This window comes from Channa argus, chromosome 21, assembly GCF_033026475.1.
Source record: "Channa argus isolate prfri chromosome 21, Channa argus male v1.0, whole genome shotgun sequence".
In the NCBI taxonomy this organism is placed as follows: Eukaryota; Metazoa; Chordata; class Actinopteri; order Anabantiformes; family Channidae; genus Channa; species Channa argus.
This window is the reverse complement of record NC_090217.1, coordinates 5,500,422-5,518,215: the sequence shown is the minus strand read 5'-3', so window position 1 is coordinate 5,518,215 and position 17,794 is coordinate 5,500,422. Positions and strand designations below refer to the sequence as shown.

The following is a 17,794-nucleotide window of genomic DNA, read 5'->3' as shown; positions in this document are numbered from 1 at the left end:
ACTAATAATCATTAAAGTTGTGACAATTCAAAATTTTTAAAGTTTATAAATGGTTTAAAAATGGGTTTTTTGTTAGTTTGTTTTTTCTTTTTTTGTTTTGGATCTCTTACGAATAACCTTAAAAGAAAATAATTTTCCAAGAAAAAAATACATTTGGTTAGTTTTCTGATATAGCATATTTAAAAAAAATACTTGTTAAATGTTTAGGTATAGTCTACATTTGGAAAAAAACAACAAATGTCAAAAATCAACTTTTGCTTTTAATTAAATTGACTTGTGGATACTTTGTCAATATCTGACCAGTAGGGGCGCGAATCTAAAAAACAATCTTCTGTTAGAAGCATGGTGTCGCGTTCAGCGTGTTGGAAAACTGGTGGATAGACGCAGTTGATGGATTATTTCGTAGCTCAAATGGTGAGTCAAATAATATTGGCATGAAAGTCATGTAAAATTTAATTGCTGTAACATTAACAGTGGTACGAATAACCAAGTGTTTAGGTGCGTGCTTGCAGGCCGCAGAGCCTCGCGCTTTCCTGGTGGGACAAACTGCCGATGGTCATACGCTGGCTAGTTTCTGGTAAAACAAAGCTGTGAAACATGCTTTACTACATCAGTAAAATGAACCGCGGGGACCAGATTTGCTCACAGTTAAAGTTTTAATGTTGGTAAAGGTTTCTCTCATCTAACGTTGCCTGACTTGAATTAGCGCTGAGTGGTGCGAAGTTGTGTCAGGCTAACGCGAAGCTGGCTAACTTAGCAAAACGACGGCGGGAGTTAGCTTGGATTTCAAGAGACAAGTTGTCGTGAATGTAAAGTTAAAGAAATATGTGCCGCCTTTAAGTTAATATAGCATAAACTTAACGTTACAAGTAGCATAAAGGGTTTGCTTTTTGTTTACGTTAATTAATAACTAATTCGTGGCTGTGAATACGTTCAACGGGAAGTTACAGAACTGGCGAAGTCGCTCAGTAAATGCATTGTTTGTTTTGGGCCCGTTAGCGTGTTGAATCTCGGTTCAATACTTCAGTTGGCGTATGTTGACATACAGTTTGCAACTGCGTTGTGGTCACGTAATAGCTCAGGCTGAGTTTAATCTAGGGTTAATATTTCAATTGGCGTATGTTGACATACAGTTTGCAATGGTGTTGTGGTGACGTAACAGACGTAACATGTTCCAGAAGTAGAGGCAGACGGTGAGTAACGTTTGAGCGGGACAAGTCCAGGCATATTTTCACTGCACGTGGGCGTGTTGTAATGGTAATAACGCGCTCGTCTGGCTCTAAATGAGAACAATTTGTTCCGATCTGAGTTGACACGCCAGTGGAGAAAAGGGGGCGAAACCGGAGCATAGCCAGTATAATAGTAGTCAGTATCGGTATCCAGCAATTAGCGTTTTTAGTTTTAGCCATAAACTAATGGTTAATGTTTTGACTACAAGACGTTAAGTTTTGTTTCCGGATAGTTCTCTCGTACAATGTGCCCATTACTTTAACAAGGCCTGCACATATTGTATTTAAATATAATTGTTATTTTTTTCAATCTGCATGTCACTCTGATTAACGCCCAGAGATGTGTGCTGTGGTTTACCTGTTTAGGAATTTGAAGTTGTACTTCTTTGTGTAGGTATTAGTAAGTATTAGCAGGTAAATTTGAGTATTGGAAATGTTTGTAGGCACTTGTGTCACCTTACCTCTTTTTTTTAATAACCTAAAAAATATTGATTTTGTTATATTAAGAACTGAAAAACCAAAACACTCTTACCCTTTCATGGATAAATAATGAATATGTCTATTTGAACCTTAATTTGTATCCGTGATTATATTAGGGTAGTTGTCTCTTTCTACATAAGCCTTTAACTGTCAGATCATATTCTGTCACTGTGTGTCAGCTGGTGTTTAGGGTTGAAGGGGTGTTTTACTGCTTCTCAAAATGATGTAAAGACATTAAAATAAACAGCCTTGCTGTTATTTTTGTCAATTTGCAACCTTCTGAAATATATTTACAGGCAGTGTTTTAAAAACAAAAGCAGTTATAATAAGATATTATCCACTTCCATGTTCACCACAAAGCCCCAGGTCAGTTCAGTATTATATTTCTAATTTAACTAAGGGTAACCAGGGTAACAAAAACCAAATGAGTCCTGGTTATCTAATTTTTCCATATTTAGTCACTCTGAACTAGTCTTGACATGTCTACTCAGAGCTGAATGATTAAATCAGCTGGTACAGTCTGATTTGACTTGAACATACAAAACGCTGCTGCTGACTCAGACATGAGTGACATAGGCTCCATGTAGACTAGAATAGGACGTTTGAACTGGTCTAGTCCTGACATGTCTGAACAGGTCTTATAAGAGAAGCTGTAGCTCCAGTCCACTTCACTTCACTTCACTGACTGCACTTTATCTCTTTTTACTTGCACAGGATGGACTGCAGCTGATATAGTTTCCTCTGTATATACTGGTAAGTTTTTTTCTATCTGATTAATAACTGAGACCACTGTTTACATTATGAATAACTATTCAGATGTGTTAACTGCTTACTTGATAACTATTGCTTTGTAAGGGCAGGGTAATAATTAGATTCTATCAGTTAAGGCTGCAACTAAAATATCTAGATGCATTGGCTATTTATTTTGCCTATTAAATGTAACACAAAATCAGTCAAAATGTCCTGTATGCTGGAGCATTCACAGTAATGATATCCTAATAATTATTATTGTTGATGTTGTTCTTCTCTTTGGCATACTTTCAGCCAGAAACGCTATTAAATCTTCAAAAGGTTCAGATTATAAAGAACATTCTTACTTGTATACAGCTTTTTAAATATCTTTTATACTTTTTAAGATTTGTGTTCCTTTACAAATGGCATCACATAATTGCTTTGAAGTTTTTAGGCTAACAGACTTTTAAGTTTGGCTAGCAAGTATATGAGGAAGCAACATTTTGTTTCATTTTTTTAACAAAGACAGTTCAGTTTTTTTTTAGCTTTGCTTGGAAAATACTTTTTTCATAGTGCATTTTCTCTTTGTTCAAAAATGTGATTTTGAACTCTAGTTTGGTTATTGTTCTGTTGATTAATTAAATCTTTGCAACTCTAATCCAAATATAACTTACCTTGACAACTGGATGGATACTGAAACCCAGTAATAAATGAGCCCTGTTGCCAAATTATTGAAATAGACCATAAAATGAGTAAGTTTTGACGTTATTGGCTTCGCTGTCAATATTGGAGAAATTAAGAGAAAGGATTTCCTATTTATTTTCCCATTTATTATTAGATAACAGTGGCACATTTTCTGACACTCAATTTCTGATTAAGACATTAATTTGTGATGGATTTTCACTCTTCATGGTTACTGTTTACTAGAGTCAGTGCTTGTTGGAACAAGTCTGTAGCATGTAAGGGCAGAACCATGAGCTATCCGTCAAGACGTCTAGCTAAAAATCATCACGATGAGATTTATGTTTGTAGAACACTAATTACAATTAGAGTGTGTATATTTTGGGATTCTATGTCAGTGGGGGAAAAGTTGTCTATTTATACAGAGCAATTTATTTATTTTACAATTCATCCAGAAAGTATTCACAGAAATTAAGATGGATTAAATTCATTATTTTCTTTATAAAATTATACAAACAATAGCCCATTAAAATATGGAGAAAAATCACATGTATAAGTGTTCACAGCCTTTGCCACAATGCAAAAAAGTGAACTCTGGTGGATCCTTTTTATGCTGATCATCATTGAGATGTTAATACAACTTGATTGGAGTTCACCTGTGGGAAATGCGGTTGATTGAACAGGATTTGGAAAAGCAAACTCCCGTCTATATAAGGTCCGACAGTTAACAATACAAACCTTCGAGACAGTTTGTATTGAGGCACAGAAACATTTCTGCAGCTGGACTGGACTGCAGACTGAGGCGACGGTTCATCTTTCAGCAAGACAACGACCCTAAGCCCACAGCCAACACAACACAGGACTCGCTGCAGGACAACTCTGTGAATGTCCTCGAGTGACAGTCTCTGGACAGATCTGAAAATGGCTGTGCACTGATGCTCCTCATCCAATCTGATGGAGCTTGTGAGGTGCTGCAAAGAAGACTGGGAGAAACCGCCCCAAAACAGGTGCCAAGCTCAAAAAGACTTAAGACTGTAACTGGTGCTAAAGAAGCTTCAACAAAGTATTAAGCAAAAGCTGTGAATAACTATTTACATGTGATTCTTACTTCTTTTTTTTCCCATAAATTTGCAAAGGTTTCAAACAAATTAATTTCACTTAATCCACTTTGGAATAAGGTTGTTACATAAAATGTGAAAGAGGTTACGTGCTGTGAATACTTTCTGGATGCACTAACACAGTAATAGGAACCTAAAATGAAGTGGTTGAGAGGTAAAGTATGCATGTTTTTGAGTGTAGACTTCTCTAGAGACAGCTGTTTCTGTAAAGTTTATATGCATACATGGCAGAGAAATGAACATTCTCTGGGAGAAACCTACCTGGAGAAGTCAGGTTTCACTAATCCCACAACATGACTTTTGAAACCAGCTTTCCCAATAACAGCCAACTGTAACCTGGTTACTTAAGTACATGTAAACATGCTGATTGTCTGAATCTGTATCTGCCGACATTTCAGTTTGGACCTGCAGACTGTGAACTTTAACCTGGCTTGCTTAATGTTGGTGAATTTTGTAGATCCCACTAAAAGAACAGCAGATATCTCACCTAAACTGGATGTTTGACTTGCTTGCACACCATAGTAATGAGTTAAGATCTGATGAGATATGTAGTAGAGTGGAGGCCTGCTAAAATGCTACACTGATCTCTAGAAGAAGCCATACAATGTTTAATACCTTGTCTGTGCAGAAACAATCAACCTCATCATGTCAGCTGACAAAGAGCTAAACACCAACCCGTCCGACGACAACACACTGGTGAGAGCTACTGACACAATCATTGGCTGGCACCAGTTCACTGACTGGATGCTATGTGACCTAATATTTCCCTGTTTGTGTTTAGGTCAGACCAAAAGTTGAGTTTCATTCCTTACTGCAACATGCAGGAGCAACTAAAGACGTTCTCACCATGAAGGAGGTATGTTTGTCATGGGTCTGAACACATAACGCCAACAATAAACTAATGAGCTGCAGTTTGAGCAGGAAAAAAGTATTGCTGTATTTCAGCTGTAAACTATATAATCCTTTTCTGACCCATTAAAAAGATTCTGACCACATTGTTAATATATGTTCCTAAGTTCTGTTTAGTGGTTTCTGTTCTAGTTGCACAGTGGGTTTAATTTGGCATTTTTACAAGTATTAGAAATAAAACTATTATTCAAACATTCAAATATTAACAAGTGTATTTTATTTAGCCCAGTATCACAGTTAGGCCTCAGAGACCTTTACAGCAAGGACAATTACAGGAGTTATTTGCATATTTAGCTACTTTGTTTCAATTCACAGAAAATTTGTAAGTGTAGAGGGAAAATGATTTTGTGCAAGACATGGATACAAACAGACATGGATTCTTCTTTGATGTTCATCCTGCAGGTGATGTTCTACCTGGGTCAGTACATCATTCAGAAGCAGCTGTACGACCAGAAGCAGCAGCACATCGTCCACTGCGCCCAGGATGCACTTGGACAGGTACTGGGAGTGGACAGCTTCTCTTGTAAAGAGCCAAGGTGAGAAAGAAAAAAACATAATCATCACTATTTGTTTCTGATTTGCTAGAGAATCAACATTTTCTTAGGTTAAAGGGAAAGTTCTGTCAGTAATAAAAAGCATCAGATTTTTGTTGTTAAAAATGTGCATTCAATAATAGTCCTGCTTGTCTTTTATGGTTCATGTTTACTAATGAGGTAACTAAAATATGGGTGCTCATCTTTCAGAGTTTTGTTTGGAATGATCACCAAGAATCTGGTGGCTGTGAGGAGCCCAGGTAGGACTAATATTTCTTTTCTTGTATTTCTTCTCTCTCTCTCTCTCCTTGCCTGCTGCTCAAATTTTGACAAAACAAACCTGTTTTTTCAGAGTCACCACCAAGCTTGGGGGAACCCAACAGCAACAATCAGACAGAGAAAGGGACACAGGTAAGACACACAGTTTTGTCTGTGCACTGTACTTAAAACATTTTAGTTAATCAGATTATGTATATTTGGGTTAACTTCAATTCAGATTTAAGGTAACATGTTGATAAAAAGTGAGCAGCCATCTGCAGGATATGCAAAGAGATGTATTATTAACATATACAGTGCCTGAAGCTAAAGTTTTAATGCTAAAATTATAAATAGAAAACAACAAGAATACACAGGAGTGTCTTCTACAGGCTTATGTTTGTGGGCAAAAGGCAAGAAATATTAAAAGGTTCTTTTTTTATTGTGTGTCTGATCTCCCTGTCCAAGGGAAAATGTATTAAACACTGCAAAATGAGAGCCTATGTGTTTTCAGGAGGCAGATTCTGAAAGTCCCTCTTCATCATCAGACAGGAGGAGGAGAAGGGGGCGGAGGCGGAGGAGAAGCCGCAGGAGTAGCGACCCAGGTGAGTTTCTCTTTGTGTTACCACTTCATTGCAGCTCATAAGGAACCTTTTGATAGTGTATAAAACTGCACGCATTTTCTCAGGACCTTCACATGGTGGAGAGGATGATGACGAAGAGTCAGAGGAGGAAGATGAAGAAACTAAGAAGAGGAGGAGATCTGACAGCTACTCCCTGACTTTTGATGACAGCTTGTCTTGGTGTGTGATTGGTGGATTGGGAGGTGGACGGGACAGACACAGTAGCCAATCATCAGAGTCACACAGCATGGTGGGTTTTGTACACATATCTATTAGCTTTGTTTTATTAAGCTAGAAATGTTGTATATGTTTATAACATTGACTCTGTGTGTAGTCGGCGAGGTCAGAGGTCACAGTTGCAGCTTCAGACTCTGACAGTGACAACTTTAGTGTTGAATTTGAGGTTGAGTCAATCGACTCGGATGACTACAATGAAGATGATGCCTCTCTTTCTGCAGATGACGATCAGGTGAATACCATGACATTTTTCAGTGCTGTTTGTACTTAGCTGAAATGCATATGAAACCACCTGTTAACCTTTGACCTGTCTTTATCCAGGTATATGAAGTCACTATCTTTGGGGCAGACGATGAGGACTCCTTCGAAGAAGACACAGAGATCACTGAAGCTGTGAGTCTTTACACAAACATACAGTCTTATTTCAGTCTATTTTTTCCAAATTGACAAACCTCCCATATGTGCTCCAAAGTTTAACTTGATTGAAGGCTGACCTGCAAACGTGTGAGGTTCTTAAGTGTCTAGCGGGATTGAGAAAGGAGGCAGAATTGACATAATTCAGGAAATAGCTTTTTGAAATGTTGTAAGGAGAAAGAAGGACACGGAAACAGGTTAATGTCCTGGTTTGACTACACCTTTACAGTGCATGTTCTCTCTCTCAGGATTACTGGCGGTGTGTGAAGTGTGATGAGATGAACCCCCCTCTGCCTAAAAATTGTCTCCGCTGCTGGACTCTACGTCAGGATTGGCTGCCTGAGGCATCCATAACTAACCCCACCCCCTCTTCTAGCCCTAAAGCATTGCCCCCAAAGCCGACTAGCCAGTTGGCAGTCAAAGAAGCTCCAGGTAGGTTTTAGCTTAGGTTGTCTGGTGACATTGGAAAATCTACATGTGTTGATTTTATGTAACCATCTTTGCTACTTCTCAAGACAAGTTGTTGTGTCTCATGAAGGCTCGAATGAGGAAGAAACTGGAGTTGATGTTCCTGATGGGAAAAGAGCAAAAACCCCTTCCCTCCTATCACAGTGTCTGTCTGACTCCTCCTCCGCACCGAACTCTCAGGATTTCTTCTCGTCCTCTGAGCCTTCCTCATCCACTTACCAGGAGAAGCTCTGGACTCCTGACTCCCAGCCTTCCTCCTCTTCTTCCATAGATTCACAGGAGCTTCTCCCATCTTCTCCCACCACTCAGCCACCTCCCCCTGTGGCCCCTGAGCTGGAGCGTAGCGTGTCTGCAGAGTGGCGACTGCCAGACACGTGCCTTGACCCCTGTCTCATCTGTCAGTCCAGGCCAAAGAATGGCTGCATTGTCCATGGTCGAACCGGACACCTAATGTCCTGCTACGTATGCGCCAGGAAGCTTAAGAAACGGAATAAGCTGTGTCCTGTCTGCAGGCTGCCTATTCAGTCAGTTGTTCTTACCTACCTCAGCTAGAACTCCAGCCTGTCCACAGTATAATTACAAAATTATTTTTCTGCCTTTTTCACCCATATGCACATGTCTGCACTTTCTAAACCTTTTTATCTCAGACCAAAACCAATGACAGTCAGTCAATCAATCTCAATAATTTGACTTCACTGATTTTGCCTAGGAATCATCAGTAATTTGGACATATATTTTTTTTTTTTCCAAATTCTGAATTTGTGTTACACAGCAGCCCTAATTTGAAGACACTGAATTGGGTAGAAGCCCGAATGTTTGAGGTTTTTCTTTAAAGCCATCTAACTTTATTTTCTGGGTCTATAATTCTATAATTGAATACAAATTATAGGAAAGATATTTGCCTTTAAACAAATTGGTTAGTTTTTTGGGCAGTTTTACTCTACTCCCTTCACAGTAAAATTTATTTTAGCACAGCAGTCAACAAGGTCTGTTTCTTATTTTAATGGAACAACACAGTTCTTTTCAGGAGACTAACAAATGACTCACATTATGGATCCATGAAGCAAAGCTAACGCTCCATGGATCTGTAATTCCCTAATGTTTTTTAATTTAAGGCTTCTTGGAAAATATTTAGTGGTTAAATTCTTATTAATTTATACTGAATGTGCTCTGCTATGCACTAGCTTAAATTAGCACTCAATTATAACTAGAAGTGTTCCCATGCATTTTTAGTTATAAGGCCTGCAGTGTTTGAAGCATAATTGTCCTACCGTCTGTAAAGGGCCGTGAATGCCCTCAGTCTCAGTAGTCTGGCATCATAAAAGCTGCAGAAGACATGGGAACTTTAGTAATCAGTGCAGAGTCCACATTCACTTGTTCAAATGACAAACATAGTTTCTTCTTCACTAATGAGCATTGATAAGATAAGGATTGAGAAACAAAATGGAGTAAGACCTGCTCCAATACAACACTGCCTCCTTTTCAATCTTTCCAAGAAAACTTTCTAGAATGTTCAGGAAGAAGGACATTACAGCTCATAAAATAAATGGTTACATTATTATTTATTGTATTTAAGATGCTCAAGTTTAAGCATATTAATATGAGGTCTTTAAATAATAAATCTATGGAGAGTTCTAATTTCTGCCGGGTGTATTTTCTTGTGAACTTAATAAAGTGTGAGTTATTATTTGGAGTCTGTTTACTTAAACAACAATACTATAGTTCTAATATAGTTTGGAGGGTTTTCATAAACTTTTCAGAGGGAAATATTGTACTACTTAACTACATTTACCTGACAGCTGCAAATGTCACATGAAAGCACGAATTTGCTACCAATGAAATGAGCTCAACACTTTGCAGAGGACGTCAGTAAAGGAAAAATCTAAAAGCAGGTTTCCTATTCATTCCTAAGACAATCTGTAAGTGGTGATGTTGTAAATATAATTTTAGCAATAAAAAAAAATTCAGTAACCTAATCTTGTGTTAATTAAAATTAAAACAATTTGATGGTTAATTGTCTTCAAGAAAAAATTGACACTTTCAGCTTGTCATTTCCTGCATTTTTGTTTCAGTAGACTATTTTATGCAAATTAATTTAAATATTAATCAGAAGCAAAATAGTACATTTAAATAGTCAGAAGTTGAAAATTAAAACTAGTAAAAAAAAAAACATTCACCTACTTACCTGGGAAGCGAACCACTGTTGGGTGTCCGGTAAGAACCTGTCTACAGACGTTGAGGACAGTTGCCGCAGTGCGTCTTCGTTCTTTAATAAAGACATGCTGTGGGAAAATAAAGCATATGAGAAGCTCCGTTCACACTGAAGAACTACAATTTCAATGAAACATTTATACTATTGTGTAAACTAGAATTCCTTTATCCAATAAGTTAAGAGATCAACACTATAAATGTTCCTTTAATCTCCTCCAGTACCCTGGTGCAAGTCTACAGCCAAAATATAAACATGCAAATTTTTTTGTTTGCAAGTCATAAAAAGTTTCATTCACAATCATGACAACTGTAACTTACCCTGCATAGTTAGCACTCGTCAGCCTCAGCATGAACAAGCTCTAAGTCCTAAGGAGGCTGCATGTGACCTAAAGGAAGTAAAAGCAAAGGGAGATTAGAGACCTCAGAAATATATACCTCAGGACAAGAAATACGTAGAGGAACGAACATAAAACTCCAACACATTATGAACTTTGTGCCGTTAAAGTGTAATTCTTCATTAGGACCACACAGAGGCAGTGTTATCACACAACCAGGGTGATAGAGGAACAAAGAGCAGAAATATAATATAACATACAGTGCATCCAGTAAATACTCACATTGTTATGTTACAGCTTTATTCCAAGATGGATCAAATTCATTATTTTCCTCAAAATTCTATAAACACTACCCCATACATGTCAAAGAAGTTTGTTTCAAATCTTTGCAAATTTATAACAAATTCTGGATCCACTGTACAAATAAAGCTAATCTTGGTGTATCAAATGGAAATGCAGTTAATGGTCACTGTTTCACACAACTTGCTGAAAATAAACAAAAAAAAATATTAAAAGTACAAATACTTACCAACATGTGAAATATCCTCATGTTGGTCCATGTCAGATGGAAGTTCTGCACAACAAAAACAAGTGAATCAGTGTTATTATGGGTTTTATTACTTTTAATTATTCTCATCAGACTGAATCATCTGTTGAGTGCAGAAAACACACATGCAGTTTGACAAACCTAAGAACAAATGCATACATTTAAAATAGCCATTTCACTAATGGAGGAACCAGTCACTTCCTGCGAGTGTGAATCCAAAGCCAAAAACTCAGTCAGTGGTTTAATGAGACATGTGAGCAGAAATCCTTGAATGATCCGTTTGTGTGAATCCTAAACAGTCTCCACTCGTACTGTGTGTCCTCGCCTCAGGCTGCCTGAGGTGCATCAGTGTGTTCACAAGTCACACATGGTTTTCTGCTGTGAAACATCCACGCGAGGCAAAAACTAACGCACACACAAATGAGGTGGAGACCTCCGTCCCTGTGACTGAGCATCCTAACGCCTGTCATTTAGGAATTTCTATATGTCAGAATGTCCTGCTTGTACAGTGCAGCACTTTAAGTTCAGATGTCGTGACAGAGTGGGAGGGGTCTTACGAACCCTTTATTTGGTTTGTCATTTCACTCGGTTTTCATCCGGACAACAGGAGACAGATTCAAATGTTTTGGGATTCTTTTAACAAATACAATAAAAGGTGGAACAAACATTTAACAGGTTTAATTAGGTTGTAGTGTCTATTTAACCAAAGGCAGTGAGTAACTAAGTACATTTACTGCAATGCAGTACTTAAGTGCAGCTTCATGGTACTTGTATTTGGCTGTATTTCAAGTTTGTAGGTCAGAGGAAAACACTGTCCTTTGATTTAATTACATTTACTTCAGCGCTTAAGTTACTTTTTCAATTAAATATTCTTAAATACAATTTATGTAGTTTTACCAGGAATTAACCACCTGCCAGTACATGAGTAGCTGAAATCTCTGCTGTTCTTGCTCCACATGGAGTTACAAGGTAACTTTGGCTCTTTTTCCATTAATTATTGAACTTTTCTTTGCCTTAATCTTCATCTTTGGTTGGTTATTAAAACTGGACTTGATGTTCACGTCATCATCAGCATCAATGTCAGCACGGTTTATAATACATAGTTCTCTTGGTCACGTACTTGTACTCAGAGCTCAATTTTGTACTTCAACTTGAGTAAATTTTAAAGTGGTACTTCTATTTGTAGTAATGTATTCATAGGTTGTGTATTTCTCCCACCTGCCGAACAAGGACACGATTTAAACGCGTTAACAAAAACCTAATATGACGTTTTTATCTCCAAAACACTGCACTGTACATTTTCATGCATCATGGATTCAGATTCAGATTTAAGCCACAAGTGTCATCAACACTGCGGTGTACAGGTCTATGAAGTGACACACACACACACACCTTCCAATCACAAACCTGACACACCTGCAGTCAAAGCAAACCGTTAAACATATCGCCAGTTTATCATAAATAAACGTGTCATTATTCAGCTCATCAATTATCAGTGTGTTTTCTAAAGACAAACTGCACTTAACAAAAATTTGTTCACTTACTTTTCTTGCGACACTTCCACCGCCATCTTGTCGGAGCTCTTCATTTTCGTCCATCACCACCTGTCTTCATCAAGAGCAGGTGGTTAGGTGCGTTCACATGCCAACATTTCTGTGGGATGTTTCAGTTCTTACACCTCATCCGGGTTTTAGAGACAACAACTTAAAAGTGCTTTTAGAGGAGACCGTGTGTTTATTGGACATGGAGACAACCACATTATGATGATGGTGTTGCAGTATTTTCAGTGCTCAAACTAATGTAATCGTTTAAGCTACAAAAACGAGCCTTAATGGAACAGAAGCTGGTCTGAATATAAAAACCCACTAAAGGAGCTTCTCCCAGGGACCTTTTGGGAACTTAAGCTGCTGCACTGTGTTGGCTCGACCCGACTCAGTTCTACTAGTCGTCTTTTGCTTTTCTACTGGGCAGAAGAAGAAGAAAAAAGTAAAACCCACAGCCTGGGCTGTGCTGACGCTTAAAGGTGATGTGAACACACATTCCCAGTTTGGTCAGAGAGATATCGCCGCCTCTCCTGTGTCGTGTTCACAGTGACGTCACTGCAGCTTCGACGACCAAGTACAGCAGAAAACTAACGCAAAGCGAGTAGAGTTGAGCAGAGACATTACAATGAAAAGAGGTTATAGTTCCTCTTCCAAAAGTAACCAGGCTTAATGTTCAGCTCCAAGTTGTAAAAAAACAACATAAAATAAATCACAATGTGCTGGAGGGACTTTTTTCCCATGGGGGAGATTTTAGGACCCGAGTCTCTGGAGAGGTAGTGCAGAAACTCCCTGGTAGAAACACACACAAGTCAAAGACAGTATTGTGTATTTAAACATCCTTATTGCCAACGCATTGTGAAAAAAAATAAAATAATAAAGACACTTAAATTTTTCGAATTTGTATAAACATCTTTTATTAGATAGTTGACTTTTCAGATGAGGATTTTCTGCCCACGTCTCCACTTCCTCTGAAGAATCACTGAAATGGGCTCCAGACCAGTCATGTCCAGTTACTGGTAGCGCGGTTTGTGTCCATCCAAACCGTTTGTTTCCTACAGCGACGTTACAAGAATAGACGATGGGAAAGTCGTATTGCACGTACAAACTGTACAGTGGTATAAACACGTGTAGCTCTTGTGATGTGAGGGTCAGAAGGTTCCTGTGTTAACATTCAACACCTCTGAAAACTTATTTGTGCCTCGTGAAACATTTGTTTTTTTGAAATATGTTTTGGATTTACATCATAGAAACACACAAATCCTCAGATCAGCAGACAGATAATCTCATTACAGTGAGCATCTACCTGCAAAACTGAAAACAATTAAACCCACATACAGTAATCAGCTCACATTAACATTTACTAAAGTGCTCTGGAGCATTGGGACTAGAGATGGTGGAGACACATTCTCCACCGCCCACAATTCATTTTGCTAACCCATGTCAGCAAATTGTAAATTCAGTTTTCCACAATGTTGACAAATTTCTACTGGAAAGTTTTAACAAAGAGTTCAAAATGTTTTTTGCAAAGAGAAGAATGTCTGTATACATCTCATACAGCCTGGATTTTCTTTATTTTAATACTCGTTTAGTGTTTCAGCAGCCCTGGTCTGCATGACACGATGAGGTATGTGGGGACATAAATTGCTGCAGTGCAGAGCTGAGATGATCCTCTATCATGGATTTTGGATTGAAAACGTAAAGTCCCCTTCCTGTCTCCTAGCTAGTGTCTGCGGTGCCTCACGGGGTTGTCAAAAGGGATTTGGGTTTTTTTTCTCTGCATATTTAACGCATGAAACTGGGTACTTCTTATTGTTATGGATAGTAAAAATATGAAAGTCAACTGGATTATTTGCAGAAACAGAAGCGGGTCAAACAGATTTTAGTGAGCAGACAAGGCTGCACCAGCTATTTCCTTAAACCTGTCGCAAAATTAAACTGTTATCACCAGTCGCCCACAACATTACACTGCACTACATGATCATTCCACATCACCTCTGATACACTTTACTCCAAAATATTCAGATGTTAGCGAGCTCACATTGTCTTGGCCAAAAGATAAGACCAATCAATTGATCAAAGCGTCAATTTAACAGCAGAACAAACAACAATAGAGATTGTTTATGCAGGAATTATACTACACCGCTTTCAGTTCTACACACTAAGGCACTCGATGGTGGAAATGAAGGCAAGCAGAAGCTATTGTTGGAGCGAGATTGTTATAGCCATGTTTTTAGCAGATAAATTGTGTGATTCATGTGTCACGTGTTACAATTAAACATTCATATGGTAGAAATAGTACCCTCATCGCAGCAATTGTTTTTTTGATAAACTGGTGAAAGGTCTACTGATATCTCAAAATCTTAAGGTTTCACATTTCCACATTAAAGTAAGTATCACCAGATTATTTAATACACAATGGTTTGCGTTTCTCATTTCTGTCTACACCCATAAGACACACAACTCAAATGACAGTCTGATCCTTGGAAATAACACATAATAAAAACACCCATACAATAGTCCTTAAAGTCATTTGGCACCAAAGTGGCTTTCGAATACACATTTCTGAGAGAGAACTTTCCACAAAAGAAGGCTCATGAGAAGTAACACACACACACACCCTCACAATTATAAAGAAGCAAAGACAAATTTCTTTCAGTCTTTGTATCTACAGGTCAAGCGGTGCCAAATTCTGGTCAAAATCTTGAAGCGTGTCCATCCACAGTTTAAGGAAGTTGAGACACGAGTACAAAGACACAGCACCAGCCTTGAGGTCGTATTGCTTCAGAATTTAAAGATGCAGTTTGTAAGATCTGAAGCCTAAGAAGAATCAATAAATCCAACTTCAGAGAAAAAAAACCCCAAAACAAAACAAAAAGAAAAACCTCGGTAGCAGAATTCTTTTAGCAGAAACCAAGAAGTTCACCATCGGACTTACAAACTGCATATTTAATCTTTGATATTAACTCAAGCACAACATAGAGCACGTCATCTGGGCTCAGAAGGCAAAGAATAATGCAGTTATATGTTTCCTCTATGGCGATGATTAATATGTAGCATAGAAGATGATAAATTAGGTCATTTCCACTGCAGCAGTGCAACAGCAGTTAAACAGCCAAAGTTTGTTGCAGATTTTCTTGGTCAACAATAAACTCATTAATAAATTAGTTGGTAATATAAATGATCACACATTGTAAATTATTTTTTCTTAAATAACGTGAAATAATTTCCTTTACTGTTTTACAGATTTAAAAAAAAGTGTAACTTTTAATAAATGACACAAATGGAAACTAGTGTTTAGGTTTTTTTTTTAAGACTCTGGAGATTTCAGCGAGCCAGCATTGAAATGAAACAAGCCTATTTATGATTAAACAAATCAAGTGTATAAAATATTTAATGGGCAGAATAAGAAGGGTGCACACGCACATCCAAAGAGTCTCTGCGGGTGTTAAAAAAAACAAACTTTTTTGTCATATTGATGTAGAACGAATTAGTTCTGATGTGTTTTTTGTAGGATAATATTGAAGACAAAGTCAAATTGTAATAAAATGTGCATAAATCTTGCATAAAATGCATTTTTATATGTATTTATGTATATAATTACTGTCAATAAAAACAACCACAGAATAGGAAGAAGAACAGAACATTCAAATGTTTGGCTCCATTTTAAATTTTGTGTCTACTCTGCATTCATCAAGTGAAAATGAGTCAAACTAGTACAAATGGCAACTGCATGTTGGAGAAGTTTGGCAAATAACAGCAGCACTGAATCCGTTTTAACGTTTTACCGGCATCATTTTAGATTTATTTAAACCTTTTTGAAGGACTAAAACATACCTGTCTTCAGAAGACTATAGAGCGATCTCCTCTTACGTGTGCACATAAACAGAAAAACAGGGAAAGAAATGAAGCAACATCTACACGGGGGCTGCTGCAAAAGAAGCTAAATCATACGCAGTGTAAAACCAAAAACAAATCATACATACATACATAACAGTTTTTGGATGTTTAAACCATGTGATTAAGCAATCATGATTCTCACGCAAACTAAAACCAAGCTGGCGCTCACTTACCACAGATCTAAAGGACATAACATTATGGACTGCCACGATTAACACTGCTAGTGGCCCAGTGGCAGTTCATTAAAAAGATAAATGTCATGTTGTATACAGAAGTGCAAAGCCTCTGCTTAAAGCCTGCATACAAAGAATAATACTAAACTAATTAAACAGAATGAAAGAATTTTGCTGTGACTTGCATCAACAGCACAGTGTCATCAGCACAGAAACATGTTCTGCAGATAATCTGACATGATTTGGCCGCGATAAAGAAAATAACGCATCGTACCCTAACTTCACTGTCCCCAGTCTTGCCACTAAGATCAAATCGAAGACCCCTGATTGGACAGTAGTATGTACCATAGTAAGTTTTCCTTTGTCAGTTATATTTATGTGAACCCGCTTAAAGATAAAAATTCATCCAAGCATGTTTGTACCTTACGCTGGAAACGACTTTCTGCTGATAAAAGATCACATTTCCTGGTTGACATTTAGTACAAAGACAGAAATCCGACCTCAGATCAGCAGTTGTAGGCAAATTCAACACAGGTATATGGTTACTAGACAGAAAAAGTGGTCCTGAAGGTGCTTAATTTCCAATTCCGAGCCCCCCCCCAAAAAGACTGTATAGCAAAATGGAAATATTTGGGAATGTTCTATTACTTCCATTATATTCTTCAATTAACCAGACATCTTCCATCCTCAGTCCCTCAGTCCTTGTATGGTCAAATTGAATTTATTGTCTACAGCCACACTACAGTCACCATTTTGTAGTAGACATCATCTTCAGTTTCCGCCGCTCGGAGCACATTTCAACACTTTCTTTGTCCAAAATCCCTATAATTCATCTCCTGTGGAGCCCCATAACTGGTCACCGTTCAGTCCATATATGGTTAACAGCTTCCTGTGGCCCCAGTAGCCCCTCCCATTTCAGTCCTTACATGATCAAACATTCACTAGAGTCTGGGAGCTCCACATCCTTTGGGTCTTCAAATGAAAAAAAAAAAAAAAAATCCTGTGTTTAAGAAGCCCTGACACTCAATGAGGTTAGAGGTCAAAGGTCAGTGACCTTGTTCTCCAGGGCGGCAGCAATCTGTTGAAGGCGGAGGGTGAGCTGTTTATTCTGGGCTGCTGGGTCATCATCCAGCGACTGAATGATCTAAAAAAAAAACATTTCAATACAAGCAAAGTTACTAAGGTTACCTGAAACTAATTCAACCTAATTCACTGAACTTTCAAAACTAACCCAATGTTTTCAATGGTCTAAAAACTGTTTTGCAGTATAAAAAAAAAATAAAAAATTGGAAAGAAATCTTTTTTACAGATAAAATAAAATCACACCAGCATCCTGCGTTCGTTTTTCTAATTGGAAATGGTAAATGTCACATTGTGAAACACGTTGGATAAAACCGCTTCTCGTGGA

General features: G+C 37.9%; 2 protein-coding genes and 1 long non-coding RNA gene across 6 annotated transcripts in view; 1 reads left to right on the top strand and 2 right to left on the bottom strand.

The window, feature by feature from the left end:
- The first annotated feature begins 270 nt into the window (after window positions 1-270).
- Window positions 271-9,366, top strand: mdm2 (MDM2 proto-oncogene). 2 transcript variants are annotated; one of them, XM_067490197.1, is made up of 14 exons: window positions 271-414; window positions 2,424-2,462; window positions 4,639-4,684; window positions 4,869-4,936; window positions 5,022-5,096; window positions 5,552-5,685; window positions 5,893-5,942; window positions 6,035-6,093; window positions 6,452-6,542; window positions 6,626-6,810; window positions 6,895-7,029; window positions 7,119-7,190; window positions 7,460-7,643; window positions 7,750-9,366. In XM_067490197.1, exons 4-14 carry the CDS (start codon window positions 4,886-4,888, stop codon window positions 8,229-8,231), a joined length of 1,518 nt encoding a protein of 505 aa, XP_067346298.1. In that variant the 5' UTR covers window positions 271-414; window positions 2,424-2,462; window positions 4,639-4,684; window positions 4,869-4,885; the 3' UTR covers window positions 8,232-9,366. The 2 variants fall into 2 exon arrangements, with proteins under 2 accessions (XP_067346298.1, XP_067346297.1); XM_067490196.1 differs by lacking the exon at window positions 4,639-4,684.
- On the bottom strand, window positions 8,690-12,681 carry LOC137106630 (uncharacterized). The gene is made up of 5 exons (XR_010911984.1): window positions 12,317-12,681; window positions 10,755-10,799; window positions 10,209-10,276; window positions 9,865-9,961; window positions 8,690-9,004 (listed from the first exon to the last, which is right to left on the bottom strand). It is a non-coding gene; the product is annotated as an uncharacterized lncRNA (long non-coding RNA).
- A 523-nt stretch (window positions 12,682-13,204) lies between these two features.
- The window catches only part of plxnb2a.1 (plexin b2a, tandem duplicate 1), a 155,648-nt gene continuing 151,058 nt past the window's right edge, over window positions 13,205-17,794 (bottom strand). For all 3 annotated transcript variants that reach the window (XM_067489965.1, XM_067489967.1, XM_067489966.1), the window contains one exon: window positions 13,205-17,530. In XM_067489965.1, coding sequence (XP_067346066.1) covers window positions 17,426-17,530 — 105 coding nt within the window. In that variant the 3' untranslated portion in view covers window positions 13,205-17,425. The remainder of the gene's footprint in view (window positions 17,531-17,794) is intronic.

Bases quoted from the DNA above. Each gene is read 5' to 3' on its own strand.
- mdm2 (XM_067490196.1), top strand. From the start codon at position 4,886: ATGTCAGCTGACAAAGAGCTAAACACCAACCCGTCCGACGACAACACA. The intron at 4,937-5,021 runs GTGAGAGCTACT...GTTTGTGTTTAG, and splicing joins CGTCCGACGACAACACACTG to GTCAGACCAAAAGTTGAGTT. The intron at 6,543-6,625 runs GTGAGTTTCTCT...GCATTTTCTCAG, and splicing joins CCGCAGGAGTAGCGACCCAG to GACCTTCACATGGTGGAGAG.